Here is a 25228-nt window from a genome sequence, read left to right as displayed (position 1 = left end):
TTTTAAGCACTGCCTGCCTGTAATGATCACTTGTTCCGAAGAGAATAAAAGCGCACCAGATATAAAAAGCCCCCCCCCCCCCACTCGGTTTCGCCGGCGCTCCGCGCCAGCGGCTCCGCACCACGTGACCAACCTCGTCACCAGCCACGGCGCCGCGCGGCGCCGCCACGTTGAAGTCTCGAAATGCTAGCGTAATGTAGCTCTCGCTACAAAAGCGGGAAAGAAGCCGAAATAGTGTGTGTTGTGCAGGTGCGAAATGTGGCTAAAGGAGGTTACGAAAGTCTAGTGCGGCTCCGAAATGTAGCTGGTGACGGCGGCTCCTAAAAACTTGTGTGTGGCTTCCACCATCTATGAGCCGTCCCAGATTGCACCAAGTATTTCTTCAAATTCATTTTGCACTTACATCTACACTCCGAAATACTCAATTTTATAGCACCCTCCTCCGCTGCCACTGTACTCTGTTGGACATATACCAAGGGCACCATAGCGCAGGAGTTGGCGCATAAATTGGGTTTCCATCTCTCCGGCGGCCACTTAATGGAGCTCTCCTCATGTGGCTGGAACAGAATCGCTCCATTGCAAAGTCCATGCTACTTTTCTTTGCCTCGCAGCACTTTTACTAGCATTATTACAAGCGTCGCTCACGAGCTTGAAGTGGAGTCGACCTTTCTTGAACTTGCAGCAGGCGCCGACTTCCTAATACGGGAGGCCGAGGACGACCAAAGGTAAAGGCGAAAATTACGCCGACACAAGCCTGTGGGTTTGGCGGCTGCCACTTGTCATCTCAGGAGCGAGGGGGATAAGCGAAGTATTCAGGGGATGTTCAAAAAGAGCTTTATTAAAAACACACAGCAAGCATTTTTGTAGAAAAACAAAAATAAGCAAGAAGTTACACACACACAGCAAACATTTTGCAAATGAAAATAAGCAATACAGGAAAATGCAAAAAAAGGCAAAACAAGTGCGAAAGCCCTCCATTAGAGAAGAGGGCGCGGCGAGTTGTCATTTTCTGGACTTCGGTGAGTGACACGGCGGTGCTGGTTGAGGGCGCTGCTGGTTGCGAACGCCTTGGGACAGGCAGGGCACTGGAACGGCCTCTCGCCGGTGTGCGTTCTCGTGTGGCCGACCAGGTGAGCCTTCCGCGAGAACGTCGCCTGGCAGATGTGGCACCTGCAGGCCAGGAGCGTGTGTAAAGCTAAACAACACTAGTGTAGTGTTAGAAGGCAAATCCAAGTCTGTCAGCTTTCGGTGGCGAGATCTGGTCACTCTGTACTTGAACGAATACCAAAAAAAAAACTGCGTCTATGTTTACGACCGCCAGGAAAGGCAACGAAAGGGTGATGTGGAAGAATATCGGATGAGTAAGAGAGCATTCGCGAAATGCGTAGCGATGCTCCTTCATTGTCGACAGCGAAGGCATGATTCTTAGAGCGGAATAGCGTGCTCCGTTTACTTGCGTCCACGTCTGTATGGTGATGTGTCACACCTGACACTTTTCAGACGCGACTCAGTCGGGGTCACCTCCAAATCAATCCGCTTTCTGTCCTGTTCATTTATACGCTAAGATTCAAAAGAAAGCGAACACGAGGATAACGCTCGATCACATATACGTAATTCAAATCTGCTCCGAACAATCGAACCCAACGTGGCCAGTTGAGTCTATAGCCTTAGGTTAACGTTACACATGTCACACTGCGGTATGAGACGCGTTTGGCGCATGATGACCCTAGTTGCCTATGTGCCATAAACTCAATGCGCCACAGCACAACTAAAGGCCCGAGTCCATTCGCACTTCCGAGGCGTCGCCCCACGCGCTGGCGCGTTGAACGCCGTGCCGCGTCGGGCGTCGAGAGAGGTACGCATCTCCACTCTCCGGGATCGGGCTCACGTCTGGGCACGCTTAGAATCACGCGCTACGGTGATTTGCTAGAAGCAATTCGATTGCATAGAGTGGCGAGAGGTAGTACGCAAAAAAATTAAGCACGCCTTTTCACCGTGATCATGTATCTCAGCACTTGCACAACCCGCAGCGCCATCGACACTCGTTTACTCTATGCTCGCATCCTCGTATCGCATATTAAGGCTCGCCAGTCATAGCGACGGCCGCTTTTCCACTTCAGAAATCAATAATTATTTGTCCAGCATCGCCTCCATCTTCGCTAAACTACACTGGTGAAGAACAAGCCGAATGAGTGGGCAGGTTACCAGAACACCATGCTTGGTCTCGTTCTGGAAGTCGAACGATCCATCTTTGCGCCGGAAACTACGTGTGCAGCGCGCGCGCCAAATATCTGGCGGGCAGATCGGAGCTTCGAAGCAACATTGGTGGTGCTGGTGGTGAAAAACTTTTTTAATGTTCAAATAGAGTGTTGTGGAGTCAGAAAACTCCGCTGCATTGTCGGTATCCTCAATTTGGGACTCCGCACGACGAGGCCCCGTCTCGCGCCCGCTTTACCAGAGCCCTTTGAGACTCCAGTGTGGAGCAGTTGAGGAGGGCAGCTTCCCATGCCTCTCGGTTACGGGTAGGGAAGGGGGAAGGTGAGGATTCTTAGTATATTACGACGCCATGTGAAAGATATCGCAGATCTCTCAAAAGTGCGGGCAACGCCCATCCATGTTCGGATCAGTGTTTGACTACGGCAGAACGGAGAAGTGTTCCTGTCTGCAGGCGCCGCATAGTTCTCTCCTCCGCCTTACTCAGCCCTCGGCAGGGGCCGGGTAGAGGCGCTGGCGGTCGGAGTAATGGACTAAAATTTCGCGCAACCGCAAAAGCGGTTCATCAGCTTCTGGGCCAGGAGAGCTAGGATGAGGAGCTCGGTGTGTAAGCGCTCGGGCAGCCGGATAAGTGGCCTCATTGCCTCGTAGAAACTGCTGGCCAGAAGCTCTGATTATCTGCCTGTGGGTTGAATCGGCAGCAGCACGTATTAAAGTTCGGGAGGCAAGAGGTGATATTTCCTCTGTCAGATAGTGTTCACAGGGCTGGTAAGAGTGGGATAACCCTTCTCTATTTTCAATCCGCGGCAGCGAGAGCTACATGGAAACTTCCTCCGCTCGCGTTGAATTTGGGGTTCGAAATGACGGCCCATCGACATTCATTCCCCGGTGGACGACAGCGGCCGTGTAGAATCCCGCAGGTGACGGCTCTGTGATGTCCCCATAGGAGACGCCCTTTTTAGATTCATATTGCCTCAAGCGTGCGAGCCCGCGCTTGTCATCTGCCTTCGTGTGAAGCCGTGTCCATGCTACGCGGGAGTAGAGCGACCCAAAGCATATGGCGCCACAGCACCGTGATGTTATCCGTCCCCTTTGCTATGCATATGTGTTGTATGTGTAAGCGGTCTAGCAGGCCACGCCCAGGACCCGTCTGCGAAAGCCGCGCATATTGGCTCATGAGAGTGGCACCCCTAACGCCTTAAAGGCGCTCTGAAACGCCTTACGAGGACAGGACATGAACTCACTTAATCACTGCACTGTGTTGCCATGAAAACCAGAGCCAAATAATACTCTTCTACACGTAGCAGACGACCCACAATCACGCGTCAAATTTGGCGAGCCCTTCCCGGCGACGTTTTCATGCTCGCACCCTCCTCCGTCCCCCGCATCTGCGTATACAAGGTGAGAGGTGGCCATTGGTTAGATTCGTTCAGACGTCAGACAGCTACCGTGGCCCCGGCCAATAAGCCGCATAGCTCCGGCGGGTCGGGAAGCTCCGCTCCCAGTGGGGTGTCGGCGAAGGAGCTCCTACCTTACAGCGTGCAAAAAGTGACGAGAGGAGAGGTAAAGGCGCGAAGACAATGAAATTCAAATTTTATGTACAGATAACTCAGCTTCTACAAAGCGCATTTAAAAAAATCCTTGCTGGACACTATCCGTGAAACGGCGTGCTTCAATATCCTAGGCATGAGGCAACTTTATTAGAGCCCCCTTCACAGCCCCTTTAAGTTTAGCGTTGGAGGTGGCCACCGGGATGTGCAGTGCTCGCGTTCTCGCTTTCCTCATGATGGCGCCAATGCGCTCGTCTTCCTGTGTGGCGGTGCGAAGGTACGGCACGGCGAAGAGGATCCGGCTGGTCACGAAGGCATGGGTGAGCCATAGCGCGTCCCTGCACCGCAGGCCACCCCACTAGTTGGAAACGCGGAGGATCATGCGCCCTACCTGTTCGCCTATGCGCTTAAGCTTCGCTAACTAGAGCCTGGCCCACACACAGTCGCTCGACGACAGTCGGTAGCATACGCATCGGCTATGGAGACGGCCCGCTGAAGGCAGTTTTCCATCTCCACAAGGCTCCTCTCGGGGGTCGAGATTGTAATATCATCTGCGTAGAGCACGTATTTTATGGCCCCTACCTGACCCAGTGGGCCGGGGAGATGCATCAAGGCGATGTTGAAAAGGAGCGGCTATTTAACCGCCCCCTGTTGTGTACCCCGTGTACCCATAGCATACAGGCCGTATTCCTCGTCCTCGAACCGGGGGAGTGCCTAATGCGTGTAGAGAAAGTGTCTAACATAAGCGAAGACTTTCGCCCCGAAGTCGGAGGTGTTCAGGTTAGACAGCATGCTACCATGTTTAACATTGTAAAAGGCCCCCTTAAGATCGAGGGCAAGTATGGCCTTGTCATTTTCTTGCATGGCTGTGGGTCGTACTATGTCCCTATGCAGCTGGAGGAGGACATCCTGTGAAGACATTAGTGGGCGGAACACGAGCATAGTGTCTGCAAAGAGGCCCTTACCCTCCGTGTATGAAGATAGGCGATCCCGTACCATCGTCTCCATGACATTTCCCTCACACGACGTCAGAGAGATGGGTCTCAGGTTCGCCAACAGTTTCACTGTTATGCGATCCCGACCTGGCGCCGTACCTCGGTGCATTTTAGCCAGGGCTGTCTTTAGGTCATGCAACGCAAAAGGGGTGTCTAAATCTTCATTTGGCTTGCTGGAGTACGCGTTCTCGGGCCCAACCGGGTCTTCTGTGCGGCAGAGATACCTGTCGCACAAAGTGTCCGCAAGTTGCACCAGCGTAGCTTGGCACCCATGCAGAGCCCACAGGAGCTGTTTTTCGTCCTCCCTTTTGTTCCAGCGGCGTCTATGAGGCTGCGAAAGAGACGCCAAGTCCCCTTCGAGCTCATCTGACGCGCTGCAGAGTTGCAGGTTTCTTTCCAATTGGGGTCTTTGAGCTGTGCAGCATAAGCCGCAGCCTGTTCCGTAAGTTGTGCAGTGCGAGCTCTAAGCTTTCACTTCGTCGTTTGCTTTTTCCACAGTCTTGTTAAGCTCCGGCGCGCCTCCCACAGATGCACGAGGTAATTGTCCACTGCGGGGATCTCGTCGCTGGTGTGAAGTGTTTGCGTGTGTTGTTTCTGTGTGTTGATTACCTGTGCTGCCGACTCCGCATAGCCGTCGGAAAATAGTACGGGAGGAATGTCTTAAGTTCGAAATTGCTGCCAATTGGTCATTTTGGCCTGTCCCCAGTTTTTTCGGGCTGCCTTCGCCAAAACCGTGATACGGAGAAGGCAGTGGTCACTGCCTATGGAATCCCCCAGGTTCCCCATGTGGCGTCTGTAGTGTTCCTAATAAGAGATAAGTCAGGGCCCGTGTCACGGGCAACAGAGTTGTCCACACGTGTGGGACAAGCCGGGTCCGTAAGCAACGTAAAACGACGGCTGGAAATGAGCTCCGCCAGCTTGCGCCCCCTGGCTTTCTCGCAGTGACAGCACCAGTGAAGGCTGAGGGCGTTGAAATCCCCAGGGGTTCCTTGTCTGCCAATTTGAATCCGCGATAGAAATTTTCGCTGAAAGTAACGCGCGGCTTATGCCGGGGGCAGTATGCGCTCAGTACATGTATTGACGGGTCGCAATGCCTGAGAGGCAGAACCCTGATCATCGTGTATTCCTGCTCAGTTTCTAGGTCGAGATCGGCCTGGATCGCGATGTACGTCTTATGCACCAGGATTCAGGTCGAGCCCCCCCCCCCACCCCCCACTGAAACGAGCTATACCCAGTGAATGTAGCATCATTACCGGACTACTACAGAGCAGGAAGCGCCGGCATGTCCCCGAGGGAGTGCAGGTAGAGCTGGACGTGTGACCGTTTCGTCCAGGCTCTGAAGCCCCTACAGTTCTATTGAATGATCTGGAATCGTTCTAATCTGTTCGCTTTCCGCGAAGATCTTCTAGCGATATTGATTCTTTTTATGGTTCTAGGTACCCACTCGTACCGGAGGCAGGCGCAGCCCTACACAGGGGCTGCACCAACGCCGCGGCCGTTGGGCCGGAACCGCTTTCTTCCGCTGCTTGGCGGGCAGCTGTTTTGCGCTTTAGCTGTGGCGTGTCGCAGCAGACGGTATTTTTATTTGAGAGCTGACCTGGGACTGCACCGCCTTAAGGACAGAGTCAGTCGCCTGGGCCGCAATGTCGAGAAGCATTTCAGCAAATCCGGACCTCAACATATCCTGAAAGGACTCGTGGACCGCAATCATGATTTGGTCCGGAATGGCTGCCACCCGCTCCTGCGTCCGTTCGGCTCTACGCTCCAGGGCCTCGAAGCGGCGAGTGTCAACGGAGGTCGAATCGATCACCGTGTCCGCTTTCAGCCGCGAGACGCTAGTAAGGCAACATTATACGGAGGATTCGTCAGTGCAATTCTCTGGCTCAGTGTTTTGCGTGGGCTCAGACGGCCCGGCATGCTTGTTTTCTAGTTCCTGAATTTTACTGGCAAGAATTTGATTTTGGCGCCTGAGCTTTTCTACCAGCCGCTGTAGGGAAGAATCGGTAGATTCGGCGGTTTCAGTGGCTCAGGCTGCTCGCGTCTAGCGCCGCGCGCATGCGCAGACTGGTTCTGGCTGACGCGCGGGACGCCTTGCGCGCGGTGCCGCGCGGCGCAAGTGTGTTTAGAGTTCGGGCTTAAGTTGTGACGTTCCGTCCATCTTAATGGCATTGCAATAGGAAAAAGTGGCAGACGCCAGCTTTTCTCCTTAGGCAAAAGGCCATCACAACCTTACAACTACCTCGCGACCCTCATTTGGCGCTGCGCTTCTCGCGTTGCATCTTTCTCGCTGCCCCGCTTCTTCCGAGTGCGCTACACAGTCGCCTCACACACTCTGTGCACTTCACAGCTAGCCTCGCGCTACAGTGGAGTGCTAGCGAAGCATGACAGCGCGCTGAGATACGTTCATGCTCGGCAGTGGAGCATCGTCAACAAGTGGGCTCACTGCAGGCAATGCAGCTCTGCGCACGCACTTCCTCCACACGATACAAGGCTAGAATCCAAGCGCCTCCGTTGGTGTCTTCCCTACGCCTTTCCATCTCTTCGAACTACTACGTGCTGCATAACTTCACCTTCCTAGCCCCTGTGTGATCGGAACGTGCCTTCGCTCCCAACGTGTCCCATTCCCCCGCAGCTGCTTCCCTTCGCTCTCTGGCGTTAGCTGAGAGTTATGCACCTGCGTTCAGGCTGCGCAAGCAGGGAAGGCGGCATCTGTCAAGTTACGCTGGCGTGGAGCAGCAATAAATTGGTGTAAGCGGGACCGTTCGTTTCCCCGAAAATTTCACGATAGCTGCGCTCCTTCTAACCAAGTATAAGCATAGGATAGAGGAAGAAGGAAGAGAAACACGCTCGTGGCGAACGAACCTGTACGGCCTCTCTCCGGTGTGGGTCCGCACGTGCTCGACCAGGCTCGACTTCTTGGCGAAGCTCCTCTGGCAGACCTGGCACGGGAATGGCCGCTCGCCAGTGTGCGTGCGGTTGTGTTTGGTGAGCTGGCTGCTCTGTCGGAAGGCCGCGCCGCAGTGAGTGCAGACGAAGCGGCAGATACCGTGGCTCCTGCACCCGTGCGACAACAGGGCCTGACGACGATCAAACACCTTGCCGCACAGGTCGCACCAGAAGCCTGTTCCCGCGTCGAGACCCGGGGGGCCGGCGGCCGCCGCTGCCGGAACCGCTTGTGGCACCGGCTGCGGGGTCCCCATGAAACAAGGGTCGACCGGGGGAGCCATGAACTGGTGGTGGGGCTGGTGGTATGGCGGGCATGGCGGGACGTAGGCCCTGGGATCTGAGACCCAGCGACAGCGCAGCCACATTAGATCTCTTTTACATAAGCGAGGTCTTAATAAACGGTGTATTAAATGGTAACAAACAGCAAATATGGGAACAGTTATCGGCACTGATTATACTCAACACAAACACTGCGGGTGAAGCAACGGCAGAATTTTACAAACATAAAGTAGATAGCGACATTTGAATACACACACACTGCGAACGTTATAGGCATGCGCACTTATCCACAGACGAAACATCACCCAGCACTCACGTTAGAGAGGCGCTAGCTCACGTTACGGAGGCAGAAAACACACTTGGGATTTCAAATAATTGCAAGCACTCTCACAACGCCATCTGGCCCTCCCAAAAACAATGGCTCGTAAAGGTACACTGGACACTGCACTGAATTCAAAGCAGATATAGCTGGCCACAATCTAGAGTTCTCGCGGTCCGACACAGCAATTCCGCTACTCAGCGACTACTCAATGATAAAGTCACTTCAGCTTCTTTCAAAAATCTTCGGATGCAGATCAAGCTTTTGGAGTGTCCTGCAAGCACCAAGTGCACTTCGCATGGCCAGTCTCCTGCAAGAGAAAACAGCAACGTTTTCGTGAGTATGGTACAGTGAAAGCTATGACGGAATAATGCTTCAAAACACGATCACATCGGGAAAGCAGCTCTCGTGTCGGCAGCGCCTGCAGAAAAAGAGGTGGAATTGTTACAATGCGGAAAATCACGCAACCTTCATAAGGATAAGAGAAAAACTCAATAGCAACGGGGAATGTTCTGCGATAAATTGTGCCGCAGCGGTTTCGTTTGCATGACCGAGCAAAACTTCTGTCCAAATAGGATCACAAAACGTAACGTCTTGAGGACAAATCTTCCACCGGGATCACCTGCAGAAGAAGAGTACGTGTAGTAGTGCGAGAAAATTGCGGAAAACTCATTGCACAGACAACACAGCTCAAAGCGAAAGGAGGGGGTAGTGGGCATGAGCTCTGAGATCGCAGCAGGAGCTAGAACGGTAATGAAATTTCGAAAACACGGGTCAAAGGCTAAACGTGCTAACCACGGAATGCCTTCGCTGGACAGATAGCGCGAAGGTAGTAAACATTGCGCGCTATCTGTCCGCGCGTACACACAAATTGTTCGCCTTGTGCAGTCACTGTCGCGATTGCATGCAGTCTTGTCCAGAGTGGAAGACAAGCAGAGCTATCAGTTCGAAGTGCTGATGCGCGCTCAAGAACAAAAACAAAAACAATTTAAAGCTACGCCAAGCCGAACCCTGCCATATCCTGCCCTAGACTTGCGTGTTGGCTTCTTCTCAGAGTCACCAGCTCCTCGGCGAAGGTTGGTCTTCCACCACAGAAGCCCCGAAGTCCGCTGCTTGCTTCGTGGCACTAGCGAGGAAGAGGTGCAGTGCTGTCCCAAGCAATCTTCCCTCGTACCCTTGCGTCCTCGGCAGAGCAGCGTCAGCCGTGACGTCCTAACTGGAAGTTCCGCCGGTGCCGATGGAGAAGTAGGTAAGTCTCACGAGCACGCCAGGTTGCTTTCCGACCGAGAAGCCCCAATGCCCGGCGCTTGCTTCGTGGCAACAGCGAGGAAGCGGAGCAGCGTTGACCCTCGGAATCTTTCGCCGTAGCATCGTGTCCTCGGCGAAGAAGCGTCGTTCGTGACGTCCTCTCTGTTGTAGGCAGTAGCCACATGCAGCGCTTAGGCCGTCTGCGTCGCTTAGCTTGGCTACGCGTCGGCGCGACCGTGAGAGGCTCGCGGCGGCTTGCGCGCGTCTCGTGCTCGTGCCGGCATTCGCAGGGCTGGAATAAAGCTGTCCGATTGGCGTCTCAACGCTCTCGTTTTCCTCAACCCAACATGGTGTCAGAAGTAACGGAATTCCCACAGTAAGCCCAGCCAGGTATGCGTCCTCTCACTCGGATATTCATCGACAGCGGCACACGTCACCGCGGCGTCTACGGCCTGGACTATGCGGCGAGTACATGGCGTGCTTTGTCATTCAACCGCCCGAGGAATTCTGCTTCACGTCTCCTACCGACTGTCCGAAATGGAGGAACGCGGTTCGAGCGTTTCTACACGGCTTCTGGTCTCTGCGACAAATCAGGGACACACCGGTCGACACGCTCCTTTACTTGATGGGCGACCAGGCCGAGGACATCTTCGGAACCTTCAAACTCTCCGGTGAGAACGCTCAGAACTTGGAAGTCGTACTAAATCAGTTCGACAGCTACTTCATACCGCGGCGCAACGTCATTTTTAAACGGGCACGCTTCGACACGAGGGTCCAAAACGACGGCGAATCCGTGGAAGAATTCGTAACTGCGCTTCACACGCTTTCCAACCATTGTGAGTACGGCACCCTCCAAAAGAACTGGTTCAAGACATACTGGTAGTCGACATTCAAGGCCAGACATTGTCAGCGAGACTGCAACTAGACGCTGAACTTGCTCTTCAGATGGCGCTAGAGACTATCAGGCAGGTCGAAAGCGTTCGTCAGCAGCAAGCAGAGCTTCACCCCGAAACGCCTACCGTCAACAAAGTTGCATCAGGCAATAAGCTAGTCAGGCACCCGACGAACACTACTCACGTCAGCGACGGTCGAGAGCACTTTAACTCAAGGCCACATCCGCGTCCAGCTGACAGCGTTCCGTCATTGTGTGGTTGGTGTGCGAAAGAACGACACCCGCGTTCACTGGTTCCACACAGCCGTCTTCTGGCTGCCCGGTATGGGTCGCCCGCTGTGCGCGCGCAGCGGCACCCGCGTTCACTCTGCCCAACGCGGACGCAGGTATGCAGGGGCTGCCACAAAAAGGGCCACTACGCGTCTGTCTGCACATCACACCGTGTTGACGTCGTTGAAGCATCAGAACCCGACAGCCAAGGTGGATTTCTCGGAGTCGTCTCGTCCGCATGTGACCGTCTCGTCTGCACAGTGACGGTGGGGGGGGGGGGGGGCTTCGATCTTCCCGCTTGGCCACTGCGATGTCCCTGTCGGTTTCCGCGTCCCTGTCCTGCTCGGACATCGTTGAGCCCGCAGCAGCAGCATCATCAGGGGTAGAGGGTATCACAGCCGGTTCCCCAGAAGTAGCAGTGGCGGCGGGAGGCGCAGGGGTGGCCAGAAATGGCGGGGAGGGAGCCGCCATGGAGTCCTGCGTCTGGATAGCAAGCGCCATGGTGTCCCTCAAGGCTAGAACGCGTGGGCCCGCCGGCGACACGTCCAAGTTCCCGATGACGGACTCGAGGTTCTCCGACGTAGTGATGAGCGCCGCCGTCAGGCACCTCACCGTGTCCCGCAGATCAGCGATCTCGGCCTGCATGAGCCGAATGGTGCTGGACGACCTTGCTCTAGATGACGCTCGTCTCCTTGATCGTGAGCGTGAGCGGCCTGCAGTTGCTCATCGTCACAGCCGAACGCAAGCCGTCGCTCGTTCACGGTGTCTGAGGCCTCTATGGGGAGACGCCGCCGCGCCGCGAAGCCTCAAGCCCAGCGTCCGAAGGAGCGGAGAGCAAGAAAAAACACGTCCGCTCGCTTCGAGCGCCCGCCGAAGAATCAGAAAATGAAATGAAATTTCCTTTTAAGGAAATGAAATTATGCCTATCGCGGCGGGTACTGAATAGCGTCGTAAGGTAAGGAAAAATAAACATGGTTTTAAAAAATGGAAATGACGCCGGTCTCAGAGGTGCGCCATTTCCTTTCCTCAAAAACCAATTATTATTATTAGGCAGCCTTTTTCTTTCGTTAAAACCAGATTTCATTTCATTTTTCTTTTCTCACGGCCCGGTGCGGGTGTCCACCGATATATGTGATGCAGGCGTCCTTTCCTTTCCTTAAAGGGAAGGTTAAGTGGTTTAAAAAATTATTTCCGAGCGGTATTCTATAGATTTGTGCCATGTGAATTCAAATATGGTGTTTAAATCGCCTAAAACAATGACATGGACATTTATATTCAAGAAATAAGCAGCAATCGCAGCAGGCTATTTCAAACGGGCAGTCTCCGCTTGTGGTTGGTCGAAAGCTTACTGCATCGTTGCCATCTCCGCTGTTGTCGTTTCACGTACTGAGAGAGGCGGCTGGTTTTCGCGGCTGTACAGTTTATATATCGACAGATAATCGTGGTTACGGAATCTCTGTGCTCTCCGAAAGATCTTTGCGCTTCTCCGTATATGTTCGAGCCCCCAACTTCCACGCAGAAGCGACAAACCCTGGAAAATTACAGCTCGGACTCGACTGCAGCCGCAGTGAGGTGGCAACTTTTTCTCGCGTGGGAAGCACTGACTGGTACGTATTTCTTTCATGGTAAGCGTACACGGGCGTGTAAATGAACAAACGAAAGCGAAATAATATATTACGCATTGTTGAATAGCTTGGAGTGCGTCATTGTCACCACTGGCGTAGCCAGGGGAGGGGGGTTTATGGGACTTCAGCCCCCCCCCCCCGAAATTTTTTCGAACTGTCACGCACCGCTGACCAAAAGAATCACCGGCGCCGGAAGTCATTCTGGATTTTGTCACCTGCAGTGTCTTTTTCAGACTACAAAAGCAATTTTGGCGCGAACATTGCTAACTCGGGTTGGATTTCGTGGCAACGCCCATGCACCTGTAGTCATGTAACGCAATGGGCTCTATACTAGCACAAACTTTCAAGGGCCTATGGATGGCTCACTGTTGCGACTAAAATTTCGGTGCAATTACTCGCAATACATGACCGGTTGCAGCTGCTGCGTAGTACACTGGAACTAATGACAGCGACATTGATTTTTTTTTCTCTGGCCGTTGCATATGTACAAAAATGTAAAGGTTCTTGAACGACAAACATTTATGAAAATATTTGTCCTCTACTTGCTAATTTCATGGCCTTTACGTTTTTCATATCGGCGGCATAACTGCTTTGCTGGTTCCGGACAGATATAGTTCTAGACTTCGTGCGATATTTTGTTTACTTATTGAATACGCAAAAACATGGAAGCATTGGTATCTGTTATGTCTGCCACGAGTGAACCATAAGGGGATAGTTGGTATGGCATGATTACAAGACATAAAACTGAGCAGGGGACAAGACACAGAAGAGAAAAAATACAGGACGCTCTCGTCCTGTTTCCTTCTCTCCTGTGTCTTGTCCCCTGCTAAGTTTTATGTTTTGTAATCATGTCTGCCACTTTTTTTAAGCCATACAAATACATTCTTTTATTTTAAAAAATACATATTTCACTTTCCTAGACAGTGTGTAGCGTTATCTAACACACAATGGCATTGTCAGTGGCAATGGAAATGCAGTTATTATTGTTGCGTTTGATCCTTCCGCAAATTCTATGAGGAGGCCGCGCTGCAACATGACCTCCCCCCCCCCCCCCCCCACCAAAATTTCTGGCTACGCCACTGATTGTCACGGAACCCCGGAGAACGCTCGGGCCGAAAGACTGAACTAGGCGACAGGTGCACCTACACAGACGCACATTTAATACACCCTACGTGACACAAACACTAGCACACAAAACTAACATAACTAGCACAAAGACTCAATACACACGACCCGGGGACACTGCTACTAGGGTCTGCTACTAGCGTTCTACTGTTAGCGGTCGGCGTTTGTGCTCACGGTTCGGTGCTGATGCAGCGTTTCTTGGGTCCAGTGGCCGGCGTCGAGGTGGCGTTCGAAGTGCTCAGGCTGGCGTCGCTGGCAGCGTCGTTTGCGGCGTCGTACGAGCTCCCGATCCAAGCTCTCGTGGAGGTGATTCGTTTGCGCCCTCTCCTCTTGCTTTCTTCTTTTGACGAAAGCTGCTCTTGTTGGCGGCGACGCGCGTCTGTGCGCGAACGCCGAAGGAACGACGCCAGGCTTGAGCCGAGCAGATTTCACTGTGATGACCATTGCCCGTGTCAGTGACAGGTTCCGGTGGTAATCCGTGTCACGAAAGTGATCTGAGCAAAGCATACAGTTCCTTGAGGGCAACAAGTTCCTCCTTTTGACAGCTGCAATCCACCGTTTATCAAGCGCCTTGTCTTTAGGGAAGTGTTGGTATGCAACATCGTCACGGCCACTTCTGTTCCTGCAGCCGTACGCCACGCAGAAACACGGCATGCTGAGCGCTAAGCTTTCTTACCCTGCCTCGGCCACTTGTAAGCAAACTTATCAAATACATTTCAATACACATGCAAAAAGAACCGCGCGGGCGATGTCTTCTCAGCGGCACTGGTCGGCTGGTCGCACCGTAAGCGCAGGGAGGAAATGAGCCGGGCTCACCGCAAGGCAACGATGACGTCGTTTCCAGTCGCTTCCACTTGGCTCTCCCGACTAAACTTTACTGGGAAATTTTGACCAGCCCTGTACACCTGTCGTCAGTATATCTCAGGCCAGAAGGTATATTTTACGCGTGTAGTGGATGGATCATTCGAGACAAATAAATAAGAAATGTGCAAATAAACGAGACAGTGAGGCCAGTCTGAAGGCTCAGATTCTAGACTGCTACTGTCCATTGCGGAAGAGGAGAAGAAAGACAGTTGTGATGGGTGACAATGTGGACAGAATAGGAAAGGGAATAGCATATACAACCCCATCCCGAATGCGGGTAATCCAACTAGCGAGGCCCGCAATGCACAAGAAATTCGGAAGTGTCCGCGTTACTTGGAGAGTTTTCTATCTCTCCGTCCAAGCGCCAAGTACAAGGTGCTCCGAGAGATCCCTGTTTCCGGAACTCTCCATGGAAGCGGCAAACGTGTGTCGCGCGCTTGGCTTGCCGGCTTTAACAATCGGTTTCGTGCTCTTCTTGGTTCTAGGGTACTGAAATCAGAAAGTGTGGAAAGCCTTTATATTGACGATGTCTTTGTGTTTTTAGTCAATGATCCTTAGTCATAGGGCATATAGTGCAAGAGAAATTACAAACTCTAGAGAGCGCCACGATCGGGGTAATGCGGGGATGGCAAGTAATGACCCTCATTGCCTCTCGATTAACAGCTTCTAGACGATCCCATTGAGCCCTCGTCAAATGCTGGAATTGGGCTTGGTAAACGAGGCGCGGTTGCACAACCGCCCGCACCAACTGTCGTGCAACATGAGAGCGGGCTCCACCTGTTTAAGGAGCAATGCGTCAATTCAGACCCAACGCCTGAATTGCGTGCTTTTTAGCTCGAGAAAGCCAAGCAGTACCTGTTCCTGACTCGTGTATTGTCAAGCCCAATATTTTTACGATCGAACTTTCTTGAATTGGAGTTCCGGATAGATGGAGACGAATTGGTGTTGCAGCCAGTTTACGGCGCCCCCAGCGGTTGGCGGCTGACACGAACGTGGTTTTGCTCACTGAAAGCTGCAGACCAATTGAAGAAGCAAAAGTCGGCGTAATATCTGTGGCTGATTTCAGGCCTGTTGCTTGAGTCATCAGGTCGTTGTGAGTACTCTACACCGTTATTTCATCAGCATACAATAAGAACTAAATCTCAGAGACATCATGTAAGCGCCAAGCAAGGGGGATAAAAGCAATATTAAATAACCTTGGCGATAACACCGATCCCTGGGGAAAGCAGCGAAGAGGCACAAATGATCCGAAGGCCTCACCACTGAGGCGTATGGCTAAGTGTCGGCCTTCCAGGAAGGATTTAACGAAATTGCGCACTATAACAGGGAAATGCAGCACGCCTTTTCAACGTCCATGGCCAGTACTGTACGTACATTGTGGCAGCGAGTTGAGGCCAGAACTGCTGACGCCAAGACAGCCAGTCCATCTTCTGTACCTATGGACGTACGAAAGCCAATTTAGGGCCGGATGGTAGAAACCATGGTGCTCAAGCCACCACGACAGTCATGTGGCAAGCATTTTTTCGGTAAGCTTGCATAATGTTGGCGTAAGCGATAATAGGCCGGAAATTTCCGAGGTCTGTCGGCGGCTTCCCCGACTTTGGTATGGGGATCACAATAGCCGATTTCCAGATTTCTGGCACGACGCCTTCTATCCATGCCTTGTTAATCGTGGCGAGGAGTTCAGGTAGTACGGCGGAACTTCAGTTCTTGCAAACCTCGTACGGAATGGAGTCCGGACCGGGCGCAGTCTTCCTACGGGCCTCGTATATTGCTGCAAACAACTCGGGCATTGAAAATGGGCTTGCAATTCCCTCGGCGTCGGCTGTAAATGGGAGCTTATCGACACATGCTGGAATGGCAGCCAAGGGGGCTCCTCCTATGACCCTTGGAGGCAACAGATCATACTTGGGGAAAAACTTCCGCGCTGCCTCTCCTGGCGAAATCTTCTGGAGCTAAGTTAGCTGCGAAGCATGCTGTGGCCGCTGCATCAGGACGACGGGAGTCATGTTCCACTGCGCGAAACTTTCGCCAGAGAGCAGCATTCGATGACTTTGTCGAGAACTGCTCACACCACGCATGCCACTGCCGTCGCGAGAGATCGCGTTCATCTTTTGTAAAACAGCGAGAACAACGTCGGACAAGAAAAGGAAGAACACGGGACGAGCGCTGACTTTCAACTAAGGTTTTATTAGCACCACCTGGTGCTTATAAAAGAAGAAACGTACGCAGAGTACATCACGTGTTACGCTAAAAGAGATACAACATGAGGCAGAGAAGCACGCGACGCTCAAAGGCCACAAAGAAAAGCTATCTCTTTGTCATTGAGAGTGACTGACGGTTTGCTAACACACTTTGGCTCTTGACTGATATAGAATGCTTCCATTACTTCTCGCCTGGTCTGATCACAGTACGTGTACAGCCCCTTTGTGCTACGCCACATGGCTGTGCATTTTTTCTTCTTTTTTTCATTACTTCACACTTTTTACGCTGGCTCACCAAGTGTGAAAGTTCCTTGTTATTGTCTAGATTATTTCTGTGCTCTTGCAACCTTTTATTTGAGCACTGTCCTGTCTGCCCAATGTACCGGGGTTCGCAGGAGAGTGGAATCTGGTTCACAACCCTTTTGCGACAGTGACGATCTTGTCTCTGTGCGCGGTGCCACAACCTTTCCTTTTTCCGACGGTTCCCTCTCCCTTTTGATCGCCGGACATAACTGTTTTAGTTTGATGGGAGCTGATACAGCTAAATTTACCTATTTACCTCATAACGACTTGCCACATTTTTCAGCCCATGGGTGATGCGATGTCGGTAAGGAAGAACAGCAACTGATAGCACTGGGCCGCGGTCTGCGGCGTCCTGTATTACTCCATTGGCCAATCACAGCAGTAAACGAAACCAACATTTTTAATGTTTGAATATACATTGCTTGCACTGACGTCATATCCGGTGGCCGTGGGATGCCAGTCGGCCATGCTGCTGAACCACCGACAAACCGCCTCTAGCTTACCGCCGCCTCTGTCAGCTCGCATCGTGTTGGTTCTCGTCCATCCGTAGCTTCAGCATGGTTTTGTGTGCCACCCTTGGTTGTTCCTTGGACCCTGGAGGGACGCGGCTTCGGGTGTGCGCGGGACGAAAGCATTTTTAGTGTTATTAAGAGACACGGGTATGGTGGACATTATTTGACAAGTGTGTGAGTGCATGAGTGTGTTTGATTTCACCGTTCACCCTTTCTTTTTCTCTTTCCCTTATTTTTTCACCATCCGTTTCTCTGATCTTCTCTTCTTTCACCCTCACATGGAGTAGCATGCCAGGCCGACAACCAGGAAGACCTCTCCTGTTTCATTAAAGTTCTTCTCCTCCTCCTCCTTGGCTGTTCCAACCGTAGCGACTGCTCCAGGCGAAAGAAGAAGCCGATTAACACGAACTTTTCCGCATTCGTAAGATAATCGTAGGCATGCAAATGTGAGCGCTCCAAGACTCTCAGTACGAATCGGCGCGGGCTGTGGCTGGCTCTTTAAGCGCGACGATTTGGACCCCAACAACCCTAGTTTACTTGTGTACGGAGCGCAATTTGTGACAGGTAAGAGGCTTGTACTGCGAGCAAAATGTTTGCGAAAACGTGAGAAGGAAGAAATACACCCTGAAGTGAATGTTGCTGTGTTGATTGACGCCATCCGATTTGTTTGACAACACAAAAACAGACTGGGTCCCGCGTCGCTGCATCTTGGCTACAGCACGAGGCGTGGAAGCCGGTTCGGATCGCCACGACCGCAGCGGACAGCGACGACAGAGAAAAAGGCGTGCCGAGTCCGAGCTTTTCGTCTCGCAGGAACATCGCAGACAGGCTTCTCACTCACCTGCTGGAGGAATCCTTGTGTGCCTTGAAGGCTGCGTGATTTTAAGGCTCTCATTTCTTCCGACGTCGCAACGCTGGAAGAGTGCACGCGGTATCCCCGTGGGTCACTTCAGGGAACACACCAACGCCCATCACCATGTCGACTCCCGGTTGCAGCGCGTACGGACCCATATCGTCGCAAACATTCACTTAGTCTGCGTAGCGTACGCGCGCCGATCGAATAATTTCATAGTAGTAGCCTGCACTGAATGGCTCATTCCTCTGTGGAGTAGGCATCACGCTCGAAAGGATAAGAAAATAATCCAAAGCGTTCTTGGAGCGGTCAGGCACCACAGGGAGGACGGGCGGGGACGGCCGAATGGTTCGGCAGCATGGCCGCCAGCGCTTGATGGGGTCGGAAGCGACGCCACGTGCACGCCAATATTAACAAGCCAGGTATCAAAATTCCAGAGCTTGTAATTGTTTTCTTGTGATCAGCTTCTTGTTTAGGTAACAAGAAAAGAGCCAAAAACGCACTACTTTGTCGTGGCGCGGCGGTACTGAATGTGGGCGTTGCTTCTCTGCAGACTCGAAGGGAAGCTGAAATGCTTTTTGAGAATTCGATGAGATTCAAGGACTCGAATGTATGAAGTTTGTAGGTAAAAGCAAGCTAAGACTTTCTGCGCTAGCATTCAAACGGTGACGTAATCGCCGATTAGTGTCGAGACGATCGAGGTTTTTCTCACCACACCAGAGCAGTGCGGAGAAGTTAGACAAAGACGTCATTTTTTGTGAGGTTTCACATTTCCGCTGCGGCGCTGCCTTCGCCCACATCCTACCGTACTTCGTCCGATGTCGCCGAATAGCGCTTTGTAGGCTTTGCCTTCGGTGGCACTCGTTTTCTTCCTAAAAGCAGACATTACTGCGTAGGGAATGTGCCCTCGCTGTAGAATATGTCATCATCGGGCCCCTACTCGCCACTGTGTGTTGCGGGGAAGCCTGAACGCCGCTGCGGCATTATTCGTCTATTAGCTTAAACACTCTGTAAACTCCGCACAATTCCGTAAACAATCCCTTTACGAGAAATTTTACCTCTAAAATTCCCTAAAGCAGAAATTCCCCGAATGGAAACACCAAAGACTCTGCGAAACTGGCGAAAGGAACTGAGCCGGCGTCTGTGTAGATGATCAATCAGTGATTGTATATAGACTTCAAAAATTCTAACGTGGCCTGTTTTCGGTAGATGTGCAAGATTTGTTTTACTTTGTACCTCAAGACCAGCTTTTGTTGGCTGTAAAGCATTGCACAGAAGCAAACGGCGAAGCGTCTTTCCAGAATTATTCAGGACTGTCGGTTGAAAATTTTATCGCTCTATTGCAGTTTTACCTAAGTGCTACTCTTATACATTTTGACAACCTGCCTATTTTGCAGCGCAATTAATGGACTGTGCATGGCCCCTATCCTTTGCGATATAATTTTAACAAAGGTTTATCAATCTTTCGATAAATATTTTGTGGGGGAGGGGTGGTTTTAAAGGTTTTTAGGTATGTGGACGATTGTTTAATGCTTTTAAAAAATTAGACGTCCTTCACCTCCACCTCTACAGTAGGTGAAGTTTTAAATGCTTTTTACAAACATAGACTTGGGCTCACTTTTACTCATGAACTAGCCGACACTAATGTTTTACAGTTTTTAGATTTAAAACTAACCTTCCTTGGAAGACACGTTTGCGGGGGCCATTACCCGCGTGCAAAAAAAAAAGATATTTTGGCTTGCGATTCTATGCACTCCAAGCAAAAAGAGCAATAGCGTCGCATTGCCTGCAGTCTTCTCTCAAGAAATCGTGCCCGCATCAGTTGCAACATAGCTTTCAGAATCATCTGAGCCGACTTTCGGTGGCTGGGTTCCCCTGCTGTGTTTGTTGCGGTTTCCGAGACCCTCCTTCAAAAACTTAAACACGGAACACGAAGAAATACCGGATAAGATCGTTTCAGGACACATAAGCCGCTAGTTGTGCCTTAGGTACACAATACCTCGCACAACTTGAAGAAAGTGGCCAACAGGTACGGCATGAGTGTCGTTTTTTCGGCTCCTAACAAGCTGTAAAAGTTGTGCCCCCGAATCAACAACTCAAGGAAGCGGGGTTGCCAGATAAAGCACGATACTCTGTTTACGAAGTGTTCCGTAGGAGTGGTCTACGCTATCCCCTTAACATGTGGGAAGTTTAACGTCGATTAGACTGGCGTTTGGGGACCATGCCCGAAATTTATCAGTATTGAAAGATAAGTACGCACATTTGGTTGCGCACGTAATGAGCTGCGACGGGTGCGATGCACGGTTGAATGAGACGAAGATTCTTGGCAAGAGCACAGATAAGACTGCACGTGTTAGTCCGGAGGCTTTCCACATAAAGAAATTTGTCTGTAGGTGTGTCAGTAGTCCTTCTTTATCTCGTTTTGCCTCCGAGTTTAAATTTTTAGATTCAGTTATCATGTAACTGTTATTTTTCTGGTGTGATTTTTGTCTGCCTGCCTGTTTCTGCGAAACGATGTTGCCTTTGTTCACCTTATCCTCCTTGTCACCCTTCTCTCCCATTGAAGCTTCACCCTATATAAGCTGCATCCTGGCTTCAATAAAATTCCGTTGTGAGTTAGCGCTTGTGTCTCGTCTCCGTTCTTGTCTTGTGGTTCGCATGGTTTTGGCGCTAGTTTTTCTGTGTAAAGCATCCCGGCTTTCTTCGTGATAACCAGTATGGAAAGGAGCACCCGAGGTTGACGCAGACTCCGTAAGGGAGAAAACGATCTCTGGACTGCGGTAAACTGCGTGGGCAGAAAAGCGCGATGGGCATCATCAGGGACATTGGTGAACGTAGTACGTACGTACATATGTGGTCCATTAAAAGGAAGGGTCAAGATGGCGATAGCTAAGGGACCCGTGTGAGGTGTCGAATATGCGCGCGCGGATGATGACGCCGACATTACAGAGCCACGAAGGCGAAGCACGAGATCTCCCCCGCTGCCAGGAATATGATGAAGGCGATGCCGAGCAGGCAGATGCCGATCGGCTGCTATAAACGATTCAGCTGCGTTTAGTTATGTCGGCTCCCTAAAGCACATATTTGGCGCAGAATTCACGGCTTGGAGCACATGAGTGTGCTGGAGGTTTTGTAAGCGCCGCGTTAGGCTCTACTTTGACACCCATAACGCACTTTTAAAGAGACAAACGCCATGAACTCTTGTCTGCAGTTGAATTTTTGGATGTATGTTTTTAGCTGGTGTATGTTTTTGGCTGTTTGTTTGTATACACCCCGAGCCGACGAACTCGGGGTGCATACAAAGAACGCAATCCGCATGACCGTTTAAGTCTGTTCGAAGTGGGCTCGACTGTGTGTCTTCCCTTTTTCTTTACTCTCTTCGGTTAACCGTCACCATCGCCAAACTCACCACACGGCGCATGGAAGCCACGCGGCGGCGCCTGCCCAGGGTGCCGCGCGGGGCTTCTCGGCCCACGCGCACTCGGCCGCTCGGGCCACGCGCCGCATGCCTCTGCGCGGGCCTTCAGTCACGCAGGCACGCCGCTTTTTACTCGTCCCGCATATAGACGGCCCGAGGAGCGCCTCGAGTTTCCGCGCGTGGCGGTGCCAGAATGAACGAAGAGGCTGACAGTGATACACGTTACCGCCCGATAGGCACCAAATTAAATTTTCTGAAAGAGCGCCCGCCCTGTCGCCTTTATGTGGCTTCTGTGATGAGCCGCTTTTAAAACACGTCGGTTATGGAACAACTCGTCCGAACCAAGATATTGCTGCTTAGGAACGTAGGGCCCCGCAAGAATTTTCGAGACAACTACTGTGCACGCTGTCAGAGAGAATACGGGCACCCAACGCCAAAGTGCATGGCTTCCGTGTGGAACACCATCTGTTCAGCAGTACTGCAGAATATTTTAGCGCGCAAGCAGCAGAGTGGCCGCCACCGTTACCTCCCGCGCTATTCGCCTGGTGCACGTTGAATCGTGATAGGCTGGTTACTGTTAGTTTGCTTCTCTGCATCAGGCATTCAGGCGCACTTGTGATTAAGTGAAGACCCCTTCTTTCAGTCACAGAACACATCTGCTATCCCACCTACCATCAAAAGCCCCCTAGGAAGTTTTCTTGATGGCACCGCGCTCTGTGGCGCAGGGCCCGCAAGTAACTGAATCTCTTTCTACTCATGTTGTCGCTGAAACTGCTTTCGGCGATGGTTCATATGTGCGACGAGTGCTATTCTCGGATGAATCGGGCGCCTCTGTCCAAATGCAGGGCTTCTTCTATACGCGCGTCTTCACGAAGCGGCCGAATACAGCCGCCGTGTCTGACGCGTATTTGACTGCGAGCGGCACCGGCTTGAAGAACTGGATGGAACTGAGGTCTTCCGCACGCTCTCGCCGCATGATTCAAAAACCACACGTCTCGTGAGTCATGGAAATTTCCGACGAAAGAAAATGCGTTTTTTTTTAAACTTCTGCCCAAAGTTTGACAAAAAGCGCTGACGTTGACGCCCAGAGAGGTGGGAATGGCCAAGCACATTTTGGAGCAGGCTTTGTAGCAGGCGAAAATACTGTTTCGAGCGGCTTCTCCGTGCTTTCTAGCAGGAGCTCGACACTAAAAAATAAGGTAAAAATGCGAATATATAGGTTGTGTCAACTAACTTGCGCCAAGATTTAAGACGACAACGCGCTGAATGCATGTCTGAATAGTGCAGGGTTATAGGCAGTCGTCCTGACCGGGTCAGCACATTTTTACGCGCCTGATTTGTCACTTGTTTAACAAAGACAAATTTGCAAAGTTTTGCAGCGTTAACTTCGGCGGATTTTTTTTTATTTTTGAAAGCTGTAGAGAACATTGAGAAATGCCCATTTCAATTGTCTCGGTTCAACTCTAGCGTTGTTTCTTTTTTAAGACTTAAAATAAACCTTGCGAGATTTAAAAATTGTCGCGCGATTGTCCGCTGCAGCGTCGCGGTGTTAAGTGGAACCCTCAAACACGCTCTGATTGAAGAAGGCCGCATTGAATAAACAGGCCGTCCCGGGATGAGCGCAGGCACATTTATTTATTTATTTATTTATTTATTTATTTATTTATTTATTTATTTATTTATTTATTTATTTATTTATTTATTTATTTATCTTTTTTGCCTTTTTTTTCGTTTCGAGTTGTGGCTCATGTATTTATACGTAGCGACAGCAAGAAATAAACAGTTGATAGTTAGCGCTCGTGTCGTTCCGTGTCTCTCCTTTGTGTCCTGTTTTGTTACGCGCTGCTCTATTTTCATGGATCACCAACTCGCCCAACAAGCAACACTTCTGGAATCCGGTAGACCATGGCGACCGAGCAAGGACGAGACGATTTCTAGTGCGAAACTTGCGCAAGAGAAGAGAATGAATTCCTTAAAGGTACATTTAGGAGCCCCTTATATAAGCTCTCTACAATCGTCGGAAGGATCTTGCTTCCGCGGACTTCACGTGACAGGCACAGAGTCTGATTGGCGGAAAGAAGTCACGCCTCATTTCGACGAGGCATGGTGAGAGAAGGTCGGGTGAAACTCTTTTCTGCACGTGGTGTCAGAAATGCCAACTGTAACACCCAATGTTCCTGTTTTCGAAACGAGTATGGCGTTGAGTTTGATTCGAGCAGTCGTGCAGTCTTACGATGTGACAAGAAAATTGCGTTGGTAAACAACTTCCCGTTGAAAAAAAAAATGTGTTTGTCCGGAATTGCAGGTCTCCGAATCGATTCCGATCACGTGAGGATTTTCAACGTGCACACGGGCGTCTTTTGCGTTTCACCACCATGGAACCGTGGCTGGGATTGGATCCCGCTTCCGCCTGCTCAGCATCCGAACGCTGTAACCACTGGGTCATCATGGCCACGAATTTCCGCCTTCAGTGATGTCGACTGCGTTGGACAGGTTTCGAGAGTACAGTCGCCTGATGAGTCGTCGACGTGCTGAAGTGTGCCTCATGACGTCGTCGTTGTTGTCGGCAGCGACGACGATATAGCAAAGTGTGATCGACGACGAAGTTCAGACTGTTTTCCTGAGAGGCGCTTCGAGGCGTTTGCCAGTACCATGTTGCCCCCCCCCCCCCCCCCCACCACCCCCCGCCCCGACGAGAGCGAAGACAGCACGAGGCGCGGATGCGTGCACTAGGTGGTGACGTGATCGCGGACGAGCCTGTGCTGTGCTTGCGCACGGACACCGACGCCAGAGACTGCGCGAAACAGGAAACACTGTACAGCGTAAGGCAGCTAGCACTGTTAAAAGACGCTTCCTGCCGACCGGTAGCAAGCTGTTCATATCTCTGCGCTTCGAGAATCCGCCCATCCGAATGCGCACAGGGTCCTCGTAAGAACACCGGTTGCCCCTCTCCTTGCCCGGCCACCAGTTTCTGCTGGTGCGTCATGTGCGAGAGATGGCACCAAATGCTGGGCTATTAAATTAAGAGGCCCACCCTTGAAGGCCAAAATCTATTGCGATAACGTTTCTGCTCTCTCCCTCTCTCCCTTGGCATGGGCTGATAGCCATCAGGATGGTGGTTTGGTTTGGTTTAGGTTTATGGGGTTTAACGTCCCAAAGCAACTCAGGCTATGCTTAACGTCGTAGAGGAGGGCTCTGGTTAATTTCGCCCACCTCGGGTTCTTCAACTTCCACTGGCATCTCACAACACATCGGTCTTTAGCATTTCGCCTCCATCGAAATGCGACCGCCCCGGCCGGAATCGAACCCATGTCTTTCGGGTTAGCAGCCGAGCACCATAACTTCTGAGCCACCGCGGCGGATGGAACAGCGACGCTGCTAAACAGCGCCCCCCCCCCCCTCTCTCTCTCACACATCCGGTCCTTCGTTTCGACTCGTACGTTTTCCAGTAAAGCCAAGAGTATTGCCCAAAGAACGATGCAGGTGCCAGCGAGGCTTGCATCCTTAAAATTATTTACACTTGGGGGTTGTGATGGAGGTGCTCAAAGCACAGATCAGCCCAGTCGAGAGCAGAGAAGGAACCGAATTTCTTCAGCGTTTTAGGTTTTGCT

The 25228-nt window shown here is 51.5% G+C and overlaps 1 protein-coding gene across 1 annotated transcript; it reads right to left on the bottom strand.

The window, feature by feature from the left end:
- Positions 1 to 871: 871 nt before the first annotated feature.
- LOC144113251 (uncharacterized) lies at positions 872 to 8100 on the bottom strand. The gene is made up of 2 exons (XM_077646226.1): positions 7622 to 8100; positions 872 to 1170 (listed from the first exon to the last, which is right to left on the bottom strand). The coding sequence occupies exons 1-2, from the start codon at positions 8068 to 8070 to the stop codon at positions 978 to 980; spliced, it is 642 nt and encodes a 213-aa protein (XP_077502352.1). The 5' UTR covers positions 8071 to 8100; the 3' UTR covers positions 872 to 977.
- Positions 8101 to 25228: the final 17128 nt, after the last annotated feature.

Source organism: Amblyomma americanum, chromosome 1 (assembly GCF_052857255.1).
Source record: "Amblyomma americanum isolate KBUSLIRL-KWMA chromosome 1, ASM5285725v1, whole genome shotgun sequence".
NCBI lineage: Eukaryota > Metazoa > Arthropoda > Arachnida > Ixodida > Ixodidae > Amblyomma > Amblyomma americanum.
The sequence above is the reverse complement of the archived record's forward strand: the minus strand, read 5'-3'. Positions and strand labels throughout refer to the sequence as shown.